The 15,707-nt window shown below is 46.4% G+C and overlaps 1 protein-coding gene across 4 annotated transcripts; it reads left to right on the forward strand.

Annotated features, from left to right (window-relative positions):
- The first annotated feature begins 5,588 nt into the window (after window positions 1-5,588).
- Window positions 5,589-13,991, forward strand: Znf584 (zinc finger protein 584). Of its 4 annotated transcripts, none has more exons than XM_074058574.1 (3): window positions 5,589-6,035; window positions 6,707-6,833; window positions 11,567-13,991. In XM_074058574.1, exons 1-3 carry the CDS (start codon window positions 5,976-5,978, stop codon window positions 12,547-12,549), a joined length of 1,170 nt encoding a protein of 389 aa, XP_073914675.1. In that variant the 5' UTR covers window positions 5,589-5,975; the 3' UTR covers window positions 12,550-13,991. The 4 variants fall into 4 exon arrangements, with proteins under 4 accessions (XP_073914675.1, XP_020007405.1, XP_073914676.1 ...); XM_020151816.2 differs by having other exon boundaries at window positions 5,591-5,993; XM_074058575.1 differs by having other exon boundaries at window positions 6,030-6,126.
- Window positions 13,992-15,707: the final 1,716 nt, after the last annotated feature.

Consider the following 15,707-nt stretch of genomic DNA (forward strand, 5'->3'; position numbering starts at 1 on the left):
TTCTAGTAAAGGAAGTACACCAGTGACAGTGTGTAGTTCAAACTCATTGAGTTACACACTTAGAATTGGTGAATTTTGAATTTTGTTGTGTATGTTATGCTTCAATAAAGCTATTTTCAAAAATGAACCAGGGACTTCCAGTTTCTATTTCAACATGCAAACAGCTTGGAAGTAATCATTTTGTCTTTGTAGTAAGGAAAAAGCTGAACTGGAAATAACTCTTCTTAGATCCATAAGGAAATTGAGGTGATAGAGCAAACTACTACCTCCCAAACTGAAAAAACAAAAACAAAAACAAACCTCCAAAACAGAGGTAAATACAGAGAATTCAGTTTACCAGAAGCAGAAGCCACTGGACTTTCATAAAATGTAGCCATGCATCTTGCTGGATGCATGATGTAACACTGAGGCAGAGGGATCAAAACTTGGGGTGGTACTGACCTGGGTTCCAGTGTGACCTGGGATACAAAACTCACCTTTCTGTGTTCATTTTCTAATATATGAAATAGGGAAGGTAATGTCAACTTTCAGCCATTGAATGAAGGACTCAGTATCACTGCTGTTACTGAGCTGATACATAATGGCTGTGTGGATACGTCTCTTCTGTTCACACCCCACAGTCTTTCTGTGAACATCTCCCAGATTCCGACAGGTACCCTTCTGTGGCAGCAGCCCAAATTTCACTCTCCTCTGACCATCTGTCTTAGTGTGCTTGGGCTGCCATAATTAAATACCATAGGGTAGGTGGTGTAAGTAACAGAAATTTACTTTCTCATCTTTCTGGAACCTAGCAGATCCAGCCAGTTTGGCTCCTAGTGAGGGCCTTCTTGGCTTGCAAATAGCAGCTTCCTTCCTGTGTACTCACATGGGGTAGGAAAGAGTGATCTTTGATGAAAAGGTTGCCAATTTCATTAGGCCAGGGCTACAGGTTTTTTGTTTGTTTGTTTTTGTGGTACTGGGGCTTGACCTCAGGGCCTTCACCATGACCTACTCCACCAGTCCTTTTTTATAAAGGGTTTTTTTGAGATAGGGTCTTGCAGAACTATTTGCCCAGGCTTCAAACCACAATCATCCTGATCTCTGTCTCCTGAGTAGCTAGGATTACAGGCGTAAGCCACCGGTGGCTGGCCAGGGCTACAGTCTTATGACTTCATATGACCTTACCTACTCTTGTACTCCAAATACAACCACACTGGGGGTTTCAGATTTCCAGATGAATTTAGGAGAGGGTACAATTTAGTCCATAGTACTGTCTTTTCCCAGATATATGTCCTGTAGCTCAGGGTTACCTTGTCCTCTCCATTTTCTCATCCCCTGACCCTGCTGTCTTGAAGGAAGCACTTAAGCCTGAAATCCAAAGTGGGAAAAAAACCAAAAGTCCCACGAGGCAATGCTGGGCAAACAGTGACACTCCAATGTACCTCCAGAAAAGTGGTTAAGAGTGGGAACTCCAGTTTCATACTACCTGGGATCAAACTGTGGCACTGCCTTCCACTGGCTACATGACCCAGAGCAAGCACTTAGCCTCTACGAGCCTCAGGCCTTGAACCCTCCATGAGTCTGCCCTGGCCCACAAGAGGGAATAAGTCCTCACAGAAGAACAGGTTTTCAGTAACCATTTACAGATGTGTTTCATCCTATGACATGTGAAGGAGTGCCCAGTGTCTTAGAACTAGGCAGTAAGAGGGGAGAAGAGGGAGTAAGCCATGGAAGACAGGTGGGGGAAAGGCAGGGTACTAGAATCAGGGCTATTGGTGTGAAGGTGACTGTGCAATAGGGAATCTGGAAGATTGAAAAGTCACAAGGCTCGTGATAAAGGCACTTAGACACCAGAAGTATAGATTAGGACACTTTTATCCTCAGCTTTGAATCTCCATGTCAACCTCTTCAGACCTCTTGCACCATCCCTGATTTCAACTCTACCTAGCCCATCAATCAGGGCTTTTTATTGCACTCCAGTTGGGTAAACTCATGGACTATAAATGAGACAATCCTGTGGAAGAATGAATAGATTGGTGAGAGTCCAGCCCAGGGCAGGAAAACTCAACTATGTCAATCCATGGTTACTGACCATGTGCTGGGGGGAGTTCCTCATGTGCCTACATCCGCTGGAGAGAACCCACATGTGTTACTGAGGAACAGGGCTGCAGGGACTATCTGAGGATATGTGATCAGCTCAGGGGATGTTATGGGGAGGTGAACATTGCACAGTTGAGCTCTAAGAATGAAGAAGACAGAGAGAGTGAGGGTATGGGCAGGGGCTGGACTAATGGGGAGCTGTCAAGAGGATAGAAAAACTAGTAAGAGGGCTGGTAGAGTGGCTCAAGTGGTAGAGTGCCTGCCTGGTAAGTGTGAGGACCTGAGTTCAAACCCCAGTACCACCAAAAAAAAAAAAAAAAAAAATCAGGAAAACTAGTAAGAGAGTCAGGGAATTACCAGGCCCTGAGAGAGTATGGGCCAGGCACCAGGTATGAGAACAGCCCACTCTGGGGACTGCAGTTAATAGGGCCAGGTCTCCTCTGGACCTGTGTGTCATGGCTGTTTTTAAGTTTGTGTCATAAATGGAGGTGGCAGAATGTAGAAGCCACTAGACCTACGGATGATGATGAGTTTGTGAGAATCCTGCCTAGGAGAAGCTAATCCATCCCATGACAGGCCCCAGTGAGAATAATCTGTACACAAAGGAAAACACTGAATTTCACAAACTGAACATCCAGGGAATTCTCTTAGGAAGAGCCCAGTGTTCCCACAAATAACTGTCAGTACAGGCAGCGCCTGGCATTTTACAGGAGCATGCTGACATCACCTGCTGTGAAAATTTAGACTTCTACTCCTTGATAGTGGCCATCCACAATCCCTGAGTATAATGTGACAGGGAGGTAGCTGCTTGGAAGAGGAGGCAGCACAGCCTCCACCCCCAACATCAGCAATTACCGAGGGCAACATGAGAAAAGCAGAGGAAAAACCAGAAAGCTAGTTGGGGAGAGTGAGGAAGTCAGTGATCTGACTCAGTAATGCCAAGAGTGCAAAGAGTGCAAAGCTCTGCTCATCCTGAGGTAGGTGCACCTCTGGACTTTGGCTCCTAGAGGACACGGCCATGATTAGTAAGATGATTGCGTTCTATTTTAAAGTCACTTTTTTGGGCAGTGCTGAGGCAGGAAGTTTAGGGAAAGTATGCAATCCAGGTCATGAGGAGTGTCTGGCCGGTGGGCAGCCACCCCATGGCGATCAGGGACTCTCCGCTCAACTTTTCACTCCACCCCCTCCTTACTTTCATGGTTACCATGGCAATTCCAGCACGTGGCAGACTTCCGTTTTGCCTTCCTTGGCCCCTCTAGTTACCATGGCAACTCCTGCTGACGGGCAATAGGTCCTGACCTATCCTACAGATCCATATTACCCTGAGCTCCGCCCCAGCAAACCTCGACCTATCCCAACGCCCCATAATACCTTAAGCGCTTGATTTCATCCAGGCTATAAAAACTGGGCTGCCATTTCTCCAGGTTGCCTTCTGCGGCCCTGCTCTTTGGGGAAGGTGAACTTCGCCGGGGAGTGCGCTCTCAATAAAGCCTGCTTAAAGCTTATTTGCTTTATTATTTGGCTCCAATTTGGCCTTCCCATCCGCGTCCACCTAACAAGGAGTAGGTACACCGCCCCCCACACCCCACACACTTTGCAAGTTGTCTTCCAAGAAGCAGGTGGCCCAGCTCCATCCCAAAACGCCCCTTTTGTGGTAAAAGCTACAGCAGTTACTAACCACAACATCCCTAGTGAGTAGGATGCTGAACTACAAGGGACATACCCAAACTGGGCCATGCACACAAAGAAAATAACCAGACCCAAAGTAACATTTTGACCCAAATTTCCTAATTACAGTCTCATGAATAGTGATTGCATCTTATGCATACAATATAAAAGAAGGAATTCTATGTAAGCACATACTCCATGCTCCAAATGTTATATAGCTAGCCCCTATCAATCAAATCTGTCAATTACCAAAAGCCACTTCTAATGAAACACCCAGCAGGGGGCTGGTGGCTCACGCCTATAATCCTAGCTACTGGGGAAACTGAGATGAGGAGGATAGAGGTTCGAGGCTAGTTCTCGAAACTCTGTCTCCAAACTAGAGCAAAATGGACTGAGGTGTGGCTTAAATTGTAGAGTGCCTGTTTTGCAAGCATGAAGCCCTGAGTTCAAACCCCAGTCCCACCAAAAAGAAACAAAAACACTGTAATCTCCTCCTTCAGTCACCCCTTATGATATATAAATTCCCTTTAAAGCCAAGACACCAGGATTCTTGAGCTACAGGTGTTGCTCTTAAGCCACTGCTTAAGGAACCTCTGCTCTCTTGTAGCATATCCTCCTGTTTAAATTTCTTTTCAATAAAACTTTGCTGTTGCTTTGCAATCCCTGTGTGTCTCTGTACATTTCCTTCCAGGGAAACCAAGGACCTGAGATCTTGACCAGGGACTTCTTGAGATCACCCACCTGGTTACAGCGCCCGGGTTTGAACTAAGGTCCTCAGGTTTGGTAGGCAAGTGCCCTATCACTTGTGGCACACCTACTGTCCTTTTTCTTTATTTTCCAGATAAAGAAAATAAAGTCAACAAAGTGTCTTGAGCCTTTATTGTTATTGTCAGAACTGGGGTTTGAATACAGGGCTTCGCACTTGCAAAGGCAGGTGCTCTACCGCTTGAGCCACACCTCCAGTCCATTTTGCTCTGGTTGTTTTTGGAGATGGGGTTTCTGGAACTATTTGTCCAGGCTGTCCTTGAACAGAGATCCTCCCAATCTCAGCTTCTAAGTAGCTAGGATTACAGTCTTGAGCCACCATTGCCCAGCTAATTTTATTTATTTTTTGAGGTTTGAAGTCAAAGGGTGCTTTTTTTCCCCCAGCACTGGGGTTTGAACTCACAGCCATGTGCTTGCTAGGCAGCTGCTCTACCACTTGAGTCATGCCGCAAGCGGTGCTTTATTTTTGAGACAGGGTTTTGCTATGTAGCCTGGGCTGGCATCTGCCTCTCAGAGGCAGAGATTGGGATTATAGGTTTGCGCCAGGGACACTTTTTGTGAGTGTGTGTATACTGGAGATTGACCAGAGCCTTACACTTGCTAAGCACTCACTCTACCACACCCAGTCCCACGGCCGGGACACTTGTGAGCCTCGGTCCCGCTCGGTAAAGGGGACACACAACCGCAATAGGGATCCTGAGCGGTCGCGAGCACTGGTAGAGGATAGGGGAGGGGCATCCGCCGCCATCAGTGAGGAAGAAGAACTTCCCTGACTCTCGGGCTTTCCCTGCCTCGGGGACTCCTTGACGTTGCCTTCCTTGCCTTGAGACCTCCCAGACGTCATCCGCAGCTACGTGACCCAGTCCTTACTTCTCTCCAGGTTCCCAAGCCTCTATAGAAGCCCCGCCCCCGCCGGCGCTGCTGGCCGGAGACACCGTCCTCCTAGGCCGTCATTGGCCTGTCTGTGCGAACGCACACGAACTGGCTTGTGGGACCTGTAGTTCACGCGCGTCCTTCAGCCGCTAGCCGTGCCCTCCCCTTTCGCCTTGGCAACGACCAAGCACTCAGCTAGGGACGCAAGAAAATAACGTCATAATATGATGCTGCCCTAGGGCTGCTGGGTGGTCCTTGCTCAGCGACCGCTGGGTGGGGTCGAGCGCCTCTGGCGACACCTACGGGCGGAATTCCTAAGAGATGGGGATGGCGGGGGAGGAATGGTTCCTGAGTCTTGGCAGGCACTGTGACTCCAGCCGGCCAGTGACTGTCTTCCTCAGAGTTACTCGGTGTCACGCTCTTAACGGCGCCGCAATTCTCCCAGAGGCGGCTCCCTAGTTCGTCCTCTCCCTAGGTGCCGGAAGACCAGCTTGGGAAGGTTCCGTGGTAGCCGGAGGTTCCGCGCCCAGTACGCGGTTGGCCAAATTCTACTGAGCGCGTTCGCTACCCCGCTCCGCCCATGGGTGGTAATGGCAGGCGACTCGCACGTGAGTGGAGGGTGCAGCGGAAGGAGTGGAAGGCTGCGTCAGGTGACAGGACAGCGTGAGCTAATGCAGAGATGGAGGGAAGGGGGTCTCGGAGATCCGAGCGTGGTTCAGGGCGGCACAGGAACAGGTCCAGGTGGGGAGGTCTTCAGTGCAGCGCGGGTCGTCGGAGGTGTGGGGCAGAATGGGATCGTAGTTGCTGTGAGAGGCTCATATGCAGGATGGCGTGTGAACTGGTGAGGCTGTGCTGGGGCTGCAGAGTCCAAGCACGCTGTCCTACAAAGTTCCTGGTAGGCAAGAGGGAAAACTGGAGGATACTGGGACCAGGTATTTGGGGGCCTACAGAGGAAGGTGAGCGTAGGTTTGGTTGCGTCCGAGGTGTGATCTCTGGGACTTAGGTGTGCTCAGCCTTGCACCTAGATGGCATCTGTCTGGTCACCAACCTGTTGTGGCTATGGGTTGGATGCAGTGTACAATATTTCACCCCAAAAGCACCAGTGACACTGGGGCCCTCAGATTCCTCTGAGGTGGTGGTCTTGGGAAAAGGGAAGTAAGCGGGTATGTGTGGTGGGGGAAGTTTTGGGGCTTATCGGGAAAGAAAATGGCAGGATCCTGAGGCACAGGTCAAGGCCTGACTTTGTCCCTGTGTCCCTATTTTAGCTGGTTTTTTTCTGCCCACTGTTTGCCTCAAGTCTCAGTTGCATCTATCATTGTAGGGCCTGGTGAGGTTTGAGGATGTGGCTGTGCATTTCTCCCAGGAGGAGTGGGAGCTCCTTAATGAGACCCAAAGGATACTATATCGTGATGTGATGCTGGAGAACTTGGCACTCATTAGCTCTCTGGGTAAGTCTTACTAGGTCAGCATACTGACCTCTTCTGCCTTTCCCCAGGAAAGTTCTGCCCATAACAAAGCCAGACCACAGAGGCTGCTGTTTCCTTCCTAGATGGGCTTTTGTAAGTGCTATGGATGCTGAGACTCTTTTCTGTGCCTCTCTTCCCAGAGGGTTTAGCAACCTAAACACTTGTTGCCCCATAGCCTAGTGGAGCAGGATTTGGGGGTCAGTCATGTCATAGTTTGGCCACCAAATCCCACTCAGCTCTGTCTCACCCTGCCCTATGACTGTGTTGAAGATGTACCCTCTCCAGGTTGTGTCTTCTGGAGACATTTTGCAGGACCCCCTGGAACAGGCCTGAGTCATGAGTTTGAATCAGTAGATCATTTTGAAGTGTATTGCCATCTTAAGTCTTGCAGATCAGTGAACATGGAATGCCTTTCCATTTATTTAGCTCTTTTCGCAACAGTATCTTGTATTTTCAATATACCTTGTACTTTTATTAAACTCATTTCTAAGTATTTTATCCTTTCTTTTTTTTTTTTTGGTGGTGGTACTGGGGTTTGAACTTGGCTTTCATGCTTGCTAGGCAGGTGCTCTACCACTTGAGCCAATTCCCCAGCCCTAAGTATTTTATTCTTTTTGATGTTATTTTATGTTATTTTATTTTGGCAGTACTGGGGGGTTGAACTCATGGCCTCATGCTTACTAGGCAAGTACTCTGCCACTTGAGCCACTCTGCTACACCTTTTTGATGCTATTTTAAATGGAATTGTTTCATTTTTATTTTGAATTGTTCATTGCTAATTGTAGAAATGTGGTAGGGTTTTTTTGTTTGTTTGTTTGTTTTTAGTGGATTCCTTGGTGTTGTCTATATAAAAGATTCTGTCATCCAGTACTAAAGGTAGTTTTACTTCCTCCTTTGCCTGACTGACCTCGCTGGAACCTCCAGTATTTTATAGAGTAAAATCTTGTTCTTAATCTCAAGGGAAAAGAATTCAGTCTTTCTCTGTTAATTATGATGTTAGCTATTGATTTTTTGCAGATGCCCATTTCAGGTGAGAAAGTTCCCTTCTCTTCCTGATTGGTGTGTTTGTCATGAAAGGTAATTAGATTTTGTCAAATGCTTTTCCCACATTGAGATAATTATGTGATTTTTTTTTTGTCCTTTTTTTCTATTAATTGTGGTATATTACAGTAATTGATTTTCATATGATCAGCCTTTCATTAATAGGAAAATTAATTCCCTCTGTCATTTCTGGTCTCGATAGAATTTTGTTGAGGATTTTTGCATCTGTATTCATGAGATCTATCAATAGTGTATTTTTGTAAGGTATCAGGATAAATTTTAGTATGAAGGCAATTTTGGTTTCAATGGGTAAGCTGGGAACTGCTCCCTCTTCTATTTTTCTGGAAGAGTGTGAATATTAGTTCCATTTCAGTATTGTTAGTATTTACCATTGAGACCATCTGGGCTTGGGCTTTTTTGGGAGGGGAGTTTAATAAACTTTGTTATAAGTTTATTTCTATTTTATATTCTTCAGTCAGTTTTGGTAGTTTGTGTCTGTTAGGAATTTGTCCATTTCATCTAACTTACCTAAGTTCATAGTATTTCCTTACAATCCATTTTATTTTGTAAGGTTGTTAGCGATGCCCCCCTTTACATTCCTATATGTTTCCATATTTCCTCTGCTTTCTTTGTGTGTCCTAATTTTAAAAAAAAAGCACAGAGCACTTTTTTTTTTTTTCCTGTGACCCAGTCAGCTACAGGTTTTTCCCAGCAGGTTTGAGTCCAAGCTGGGATTTTGAACCTTCCCAGGAACTGATAAAGGTGTTTTAAGTTGTTGCTCCAAACCCAAAAGAAGCTGGCATGGCTCTTAACTGAATTTCTAAACCTTCATGTGAACGCTGTATTTTGACTCTCATAATGATAGACATACCAAGAATATATACTTTGGTGCTCTGTAAGTTAAGTTCCCCTAACAAATACTTTGGACTGATCAGTCATGCTTCTTTCTTTGGACTCCCAACCAGCCCTGTTTTGGGATAGTTTGGGACACTTCACTTGTGCGAACTCCCCTGCCACAGCTTTTGGGATAACTCTAAGTCTTGGGTTTGACCAGATGAAACTAAATTGTTGTTGGTACTAAATTGATTTATCTCTCCTCTTTCTGCTCTGTCATCAATGTAGGTAAAGGTTTGTCTTTTTAAAATTTTTTTGTGGTACTGGGGTTTGAACTCAGGAACTCACATTTGCTAGACAAATGCTCTACCGTTGAACTACTCCACCAGCCCAAGGTTGATCTTGTTGATCTTTTTCAGAGGACCAAATTCTAGTTTTGTTGAGTTTATTTTTCTAATCTCTGTTTCCTTTATTTCTGCTCTAATCTGAATTATTTCCTTCTGCTAGCTTTGAGTTTAGTTGCTTTTCTTTTTCTTATTCTTTGAAGTATAGAATTATGTTATTGGTTTGAGATCTATCTATCTATCTGTTTATTTATTTAATTTATCTATTTATTGGTGGGACTGCCAACTCAGGGCTTCACTCTTGCAAAGCAGGCTCTGTACCACTTGAGCTACACCTCCAGTCCATTTTGCTCTTTGCTCTAGTTATTTTGGAAATGGGGTCTTGTAAACTATTTGCCCAGGCTGGCCGAGAACCACAGTCCTCCTGATCTCAGCCTCCCACCTGGCAAGGATTACCAGTGTGAGCCACTGGCACCTGGTGACTCATTGGTTTTGTTTCTTTGTTTTTTGCAGTACTGGGGCTTGAACTCAGGGTCTATACTTTGAGACACTCCGCCAGCCCTTTTTTGTGATGGGTTTTTTTTCGAGATAGAGTCTTGTGAACTATTGCCCGGGTTGGCTTCAAACCACGATACTCCTGATCTCTGCCTTCTGAATATCTAGGATTTCAGGTGTGAGCCACTGGTGCCTGGCTGACTCATTGGTTTTTAAGGAGTGTTTTGTTTAAATTCCATGAATTTGTGAGTTTCCCAAATTTCTATTCTTATGTTTTGTTTTTGAAACAGGTCTTACTGTGTAACCCAGGCTGGCCTTGAACTTGGGATCCTCCTACCTCAACCTCTGAGTGCTGGGATTCCAGGCATGTGCTACTATGTCCGGTTTTGTTTTGGTTTGTTTGTTTTGGCAGTACTGGGCTTTGAACTCTGGGCCTAGCTCTTGCTAGGCAGGAACTCTGCCACTTGAGCTACTCTGCCAGCCCAGTTCTGTGGTTCTATTATTGAAAATGGGAAATTGAAGTGTTCAACAATAATTGTTGAAATTTTCTTTCTTTTCTTTTCTTTTTTAATGGTACTGGGGTTTTAACTCAGGACCTTGCACTTTCCAGGCAGGTGCTCTACCACTGGAGCCATGCCCCCAGCCTTTTTTGCTTTTGTTATTTTTCAAATAGGGACTTGCTTTCATACTTAGTCCGGCCTTGACCACAATCCTTCTATGTGTGCTTTGCTAAGTAGCTAGGATGACAGAACCATACCACAGTCATTGGTTGAGAGGGGTTTCACAAACTTTTTGCTCAGGCTGACCTTGGACCACAATCCTCCCAATTTTTGCCTCCCAAGTAGCTGGGATTACAGTCATGAACCACCATGCCTGGGCAAAATTATCTCTTTCTTACTTCAGGTATGTCAATTTTGCTTCAAAGGAAGTTCTTTTTTTTTTTTTTGGTAAAAACTCATAAGGCCCACTTTCTTAAGTTTTAAATTGTACAGAGGAAATTCATTTTCTGTGAACTTATATTGATACATATATCCTTAAGAAGTGTTTACATTTTCTACATGGTTGCCATGATGACATACCTGTCATGTGTAGCATTGTGCGTCAGTCTTGGCTTGAGCTAGCTTCTTGCTACCTATCACCCCCAGAACTTGCACCTTCAAGATCACATGTGTTTACTCAATTGTGTGGAGATGTAGAGGCCTGTGTGCCCAGTTGGGTGGATGTACAAAGTTAGCACAGCAGAGGCCAGAAGAGGTCCTGGTCTTGGTGAGTGGAACTGAAAGATTCCCTGGTTTCAGCAGTGAGTTCACAGTATTCTGGGTATCAGTGGTGTTGAGGTCAGTGACCACACCTTCTTCCCATCTTTCTTCTTCCTTCTGGACATTGCATTCTCGCTATCTCTAAACCATGACTCTTGGGCCCTGGTGACCCCACCTCTCAAACCTGTGTCTTACATTCCCGTTTCTCTGTGTCTGAGCAAAGGGTCTGCTAAATGACCACTGTGGTGTGATTTGAGACGTGTGTATATACTTAAATAGTATTTGAACACCAGCTAGTGCTTAAACAATACTTGAATAGCTGCTGCTGGGTTTTTTCGTTGTTGTTTGTTTTTGGTTCTAGGCAGGCAATCTACCACTTGAGTCATGTCCTCAGCCCCAGCTATTGTTTTGCAGTCAGATTTTGCTGGACGAGGCATCTGCCTCTTCACAGTATTCAACTCTTACTAGCAGCTCAGGCTCCGCTGAAGCCCTTTGGAGAGGAGTGTCTTGGAAACCCTCCCTGTTCAGCACCCCATTTTGTGTTCTTGGCTCCATTCAGATCTTCCCTGTTCTGGGGCCAGTGGAGTCCAGTTTTGCTGGTCCAATCCATCCTTACCTCAACTTTTCCCATCAACCTCCCAGCAGTTCTTGGGTGTCCTTTCTGTGTGTGTGTGACACGCGCTGGTGATAAGGCACTTCTTCCCTCCAGTCTGACCAGTAACTGACTTGTGTTTGCTTTCAGATTGTCTGTGTAGAGTAAAAGATGAGGAAGTTCCTCCCAAGCAAATGTCAAAGAAGCCCTGTATGTGTGGAAAATCTGAGCAGAATGACATAGCCACCATAGGCCTCCAGCACCAGGCCACCTCCAATAAAGGAAAGCTGTGCAGTACCACCAAGCATTGGGCAGCCTTCCCACCCCACTCCAGTGTCGGGCAGCAACAGGGAGTCAATGGTGCACAGAAACCCTTCAAGTGCAGCAGCTGTGGGACAAGCTTCCAGAAGGCTTTCACTCTCCTTGACCACCTTATAACTCATTCTGAAGAGAGACCCTTCAGATGCCCAACAGGTGGAAATGCCCCCAGTGAGAGCTCAACCCATGTTAGTCACCTGAAGGCTCACACCAGAGAAACAGTCCACGTGTGTGATGAGTGTGGGAAGGCCTTTAGTTACCCATCTAAACTGAGGAAGCACCAGAAGGTGCACACAGGTATTAAGCCTTTCCGATGCAGCGAGTGTGGGAAAACCTTCAACCGCAAAGATGCACTTGTTCTACATCAGAGGACTCACACTGGAGAAAGACCTTACAAGTGCAGCAAGTGTGGGAAGGCCTTCAGCGTTCTGTCTACCCTAATTCGGCACCGCAAAGTTCACATTGGAGACAGGCCCTATCAATGCAGAGAATGTGGGAAGTGCTTTAAGGACAGTAGCAGCTTCATGCTTCACCAAAGAGTGCACACTGGAGAAAGACCTTTCAAGTGCAAGCAGTGTGGGAAATCCTATGTGACCCGCTCTGGCCTGTACCAGCACTGGAAAGTCCACACTGGTGAGCGGCCCTACGAGTGCAGCCTGTGCAGGAAAACCTTTACCACCAGGTCCTACTGCAATCGGCACCAGCAGTTCCACACTGAAGAGAGGTCCTATAAATGCACAGATTGTGGGAAAGCTTTCAAACACAGTTCTACCCTTGTTCGGCACAAGAAAGTCCACACTGGAGAAAGCCCTTAGGAGGTCAGGGTATATGCAAAAGACACTTGTACCTTGTTTAGTACTTTCATTCATTCCAGAAAGAAGATGGAGAACTCAGGGCAGTTCTCCTTACGTGTCATGTGTGGGTAATTCAGGAGCCACGGTGCACTCTGACCTGATCAGGGCTGTTGGCAGAGTTATGTCATTGCCAGTTTCTGTCACAGAGGGTACCCTACCTCCACCACAGGGCAGGTTCCTGCAGTGTGCCTCAGTCTCACCAGTGTCTTCAGGAATGGTGACTTCATGTTCACCTGTCTTCCCAAGTAGAGAATCATGAATGGTGGAGCCCACAGTGGGCTTCATCTGCAACTCGTGGCTGGTTTAGATGTGGCCAGTAGATGCCGAGTGGTCTTTCTGGGGCATCAGGGAATGTGCACCCTTTTCATGGGTGATGCTGACACTGCACATGGTGCTTGTCATACTGAGAACAGGCTGTTTCATGCTGCTCTGGAGTGTGTGGTAATAAAGGCCTTACTGTTTAAGCCACCTTTCATATTGGAGGTTCTGATCCCTGTGTGTGGAAGGATTGAGAACTGAATTTGTCTCTGTTGGTGTGAATAGAGGTAATAGCTTTTCTGACTTGTTTCTGCTTTAGTGGGGACAGCAAGATGGCAGAGAAAGGCTGTAGTCAAGATGGCCTGAGTCCTCCAGAAAAACACTGTGAAGCCTGGAAGTCAGGTTTATTTGTGGGTCCAGAGCTCAGCTTGAAGAAGGGGTGATTGGTGTAAGGAACTCCATGTGTTTAGGAACAACAAAAGGGTTCCTTGGTAGCTGGGCATGCTGGCACATACCTGTAATCCCAGCACTTGGGATGCTGAAGCAGGAAGATTGAGAGTTCAAGGCCTACATTATGTAGCAACACCCTGTCTCAAAAAAAGGAAAAAAAGGGCTGGCTTTGGTCAAAAGCAGCTGTTTCCAGAAACTGCAGAGGTAAGTTCTAGACTGCTTAGACTTACAGGGCTTATTGGGTAGAGCAAGGGTGCAGAAATTCTGAGTGAAGTAACATGGAGTGAGGCATCTAGTAAACTGGAGGGCTTGAGCCACTTCTAAAGAAATCCACAATTTCCCAGCAGCTGTGGTTTCACAGGGTGAGGATCCCAGAACTACTCAGGAATTCCAGGCCGGTCATTTGTGGCCAAGGTCACTGTCAGCAAATAATCTACAGATTTTCTGAATCCTCCTTCAGCTGTTCACCATCATCCTATAGTTCTGGGTGTGACTTTGGTGACCCAGTCAGTGCTTCTGGTGCCTCTGGATGCCATGGCTTTCATCATAGTTTGGTTTTTGTTGCCACAGTGGCAGAGTTGTCCTTCCAGGGCTTGGGGCAGAGTGGTGGTAGGATCAATGTTGGGGGGATCTTTTAATTAAAAATTTTGGAAACTATGTCCCCAAAAAGTAAATAAAATGTCAGTTCAGCAAAACTTCTATGTTGTCTAGCTGTATCCTGTTCAAAGCTTGTGTTCTGGTAGTCATGCTTGGACTAAGAGCAGGAACACCCTGAACCTCCAGTACTCCCAGCCAGTACAACTGTTGGGGTTAGAGATTGCCACAGCCGCTGCCCTCTGCCCAATGCTGTTGGTGGGAATGTGCAGGCCACACCCAGTAGTGTGCCAGGCAGGCTCATCATTAGGCAATGATAGCAGTCTGCTCAGTTGTGGCATATGTTCACCCTAGGTCTGCTTTGGCTTCTCTGAATACCCAACCTGGGGACTGTGTGGAGGTAAAGCTAAAGTCTAGCTGAAACATTTGGACTCAGACCTTTAAGAAATAGGGTGGGTCATCTGAATTCCCATCCTTGGTACCCTATGTGGCTAGCCATGGCTGGACTGATCATGTGGCTCCCAGCACATAGGTGAAAGGTCCTTGCACCTCCCTGAAGCTGCTTTCTGGTTTGCCACTGGGCTCTATACAAAACAGCCCCCAGCCGGGCAGGGAAAGAGGGTGGCTTAGCCCTTTCACTTAAGTGCCAGTTTGGGTGGTACTCCTCATACCATCACTGTCAGTCCAAACTTTACTTGGGGGTGGGGTGGGGTCAGGGTTCCAACATGCATTTCGGGAGAATATAAATATTCAGTCCCCACAGTCTCCTTAATGTGGGTTTTTTTTTTCTTGGCAGTACTGGGGTTTGAATTCAGGGCTTCATGCTTGGGCAGGCACTCTACTGCTTGAGCCACACCTCCAGCCTTTTTGTTCTTACAAGGTCTCTCCTTTTTGCCTAGGCTGACCTGGACCACAATCATATTTTTTGCTTCCTACCATAGCTGGGATGACAGGTGCATGCCACCACACGAAGCTTTTTTCTGTTGAGATGAGGGTCTTGCAAATTTTTTGACCCAAGTTGACCTGAAACCATGATCCTCCCCATCTCAGCCTCCTGCATAGCTTAGGATGACAGGTTTATCTATCTTGAAAATAACAGCATTAAAAAGGGGCTGGCAGAGTGGCTCAAGTGGTACAGTGCCTGCCTAGCAAGTGGGAGGCTCTGAGTTTAAACCTCAATACTGCCCCCCATGCAAAAAAAAAATCCAAATACTTGGCTCTTCTGGGATCTCCTTTTAAGAGGGACAAACATGCTTGGTGTCAACCAGAAGTATAACAATGAAAGCTACTATTGTGTGGCAGTCTAGAAACCCTCTACTCACATATGCCACTCTAGGCCATGCACTGTCTTGTCTTCATACTGTGCAGCCACCATCTGGGTTTCACCCAGGAACACATAAAACATACATTCACATTTCACTTACAGGTGTTATCTGCAAGTCCTGAGAAGTTCTATGTACCCTTATGCCTCTGGGCCACAGTTGTCAGAACAACCATGTCCCCCTAGTGTACCAGTCTCTACTTCCTGTGTTTCCACATGGCCTTTGTTATGGCTGAATCACTGAAACTTGTCTGCTGGGTTCTAGATCTCATGAGTCATGAGTCCTGGGCAGGTCCTCAAAGACACAGCTAGTAAAATGGAACATCTGCTGGGCAAGGGTCCCAACTCTTGCTGTGGGGGTTCTCAAACTAACATACATGGTGGACCTGCCTGTAATCTCGGTACTCAGTAGGCCAAGGCAGGAGTATCTTGAGTGTGAGGCCAGCCTGGGCTATATAGAGAAACCCTATCTCAAAAAACAAAACAGGCCAGGTGC

The sequence above is a fragment of the Castor canadensis genome, chromosome 16, assembly GCF_047511655.1.
Source record: "Castor canadensis chromosome 16, mCasCan1.hap1v2, whole genome shotgun sequence".
Lineage (NCBI taxonomy): Eukaryota > Metazoa > Chordata > Mammalia > Rodentia > Castoridae > Castor > Castor canadensis.

What these genes read in the sequence shown, in the direction of transcription:
- Znf584 (XM_074058573.1), top strand. Translation starts at nt 6,212, where the DNA reads ATGGCGTGTGAACTGGTGAGGCTGTGCTGGGGCTGCAGAGTCCAAGCA. An exon ending in GCTGTCCTACAAAGTTCCTG is followed by an intron (nt 6,281 to 6,706) that starts GTAGGCAAGAGG and finishes CTATCATTGTAG; the next exon opens with GGCCTGGTGAGGTTTGAGGA. An exon ending in GGCACTCATTAGCTCTCTGG is followed by an intron (nt 6,834 to 11,566) that starts GTAAGTCTTACT and finishes GTTTGCTTTCAG; the next exon opens with ATTGTCTGTGTAGAGTAAAA.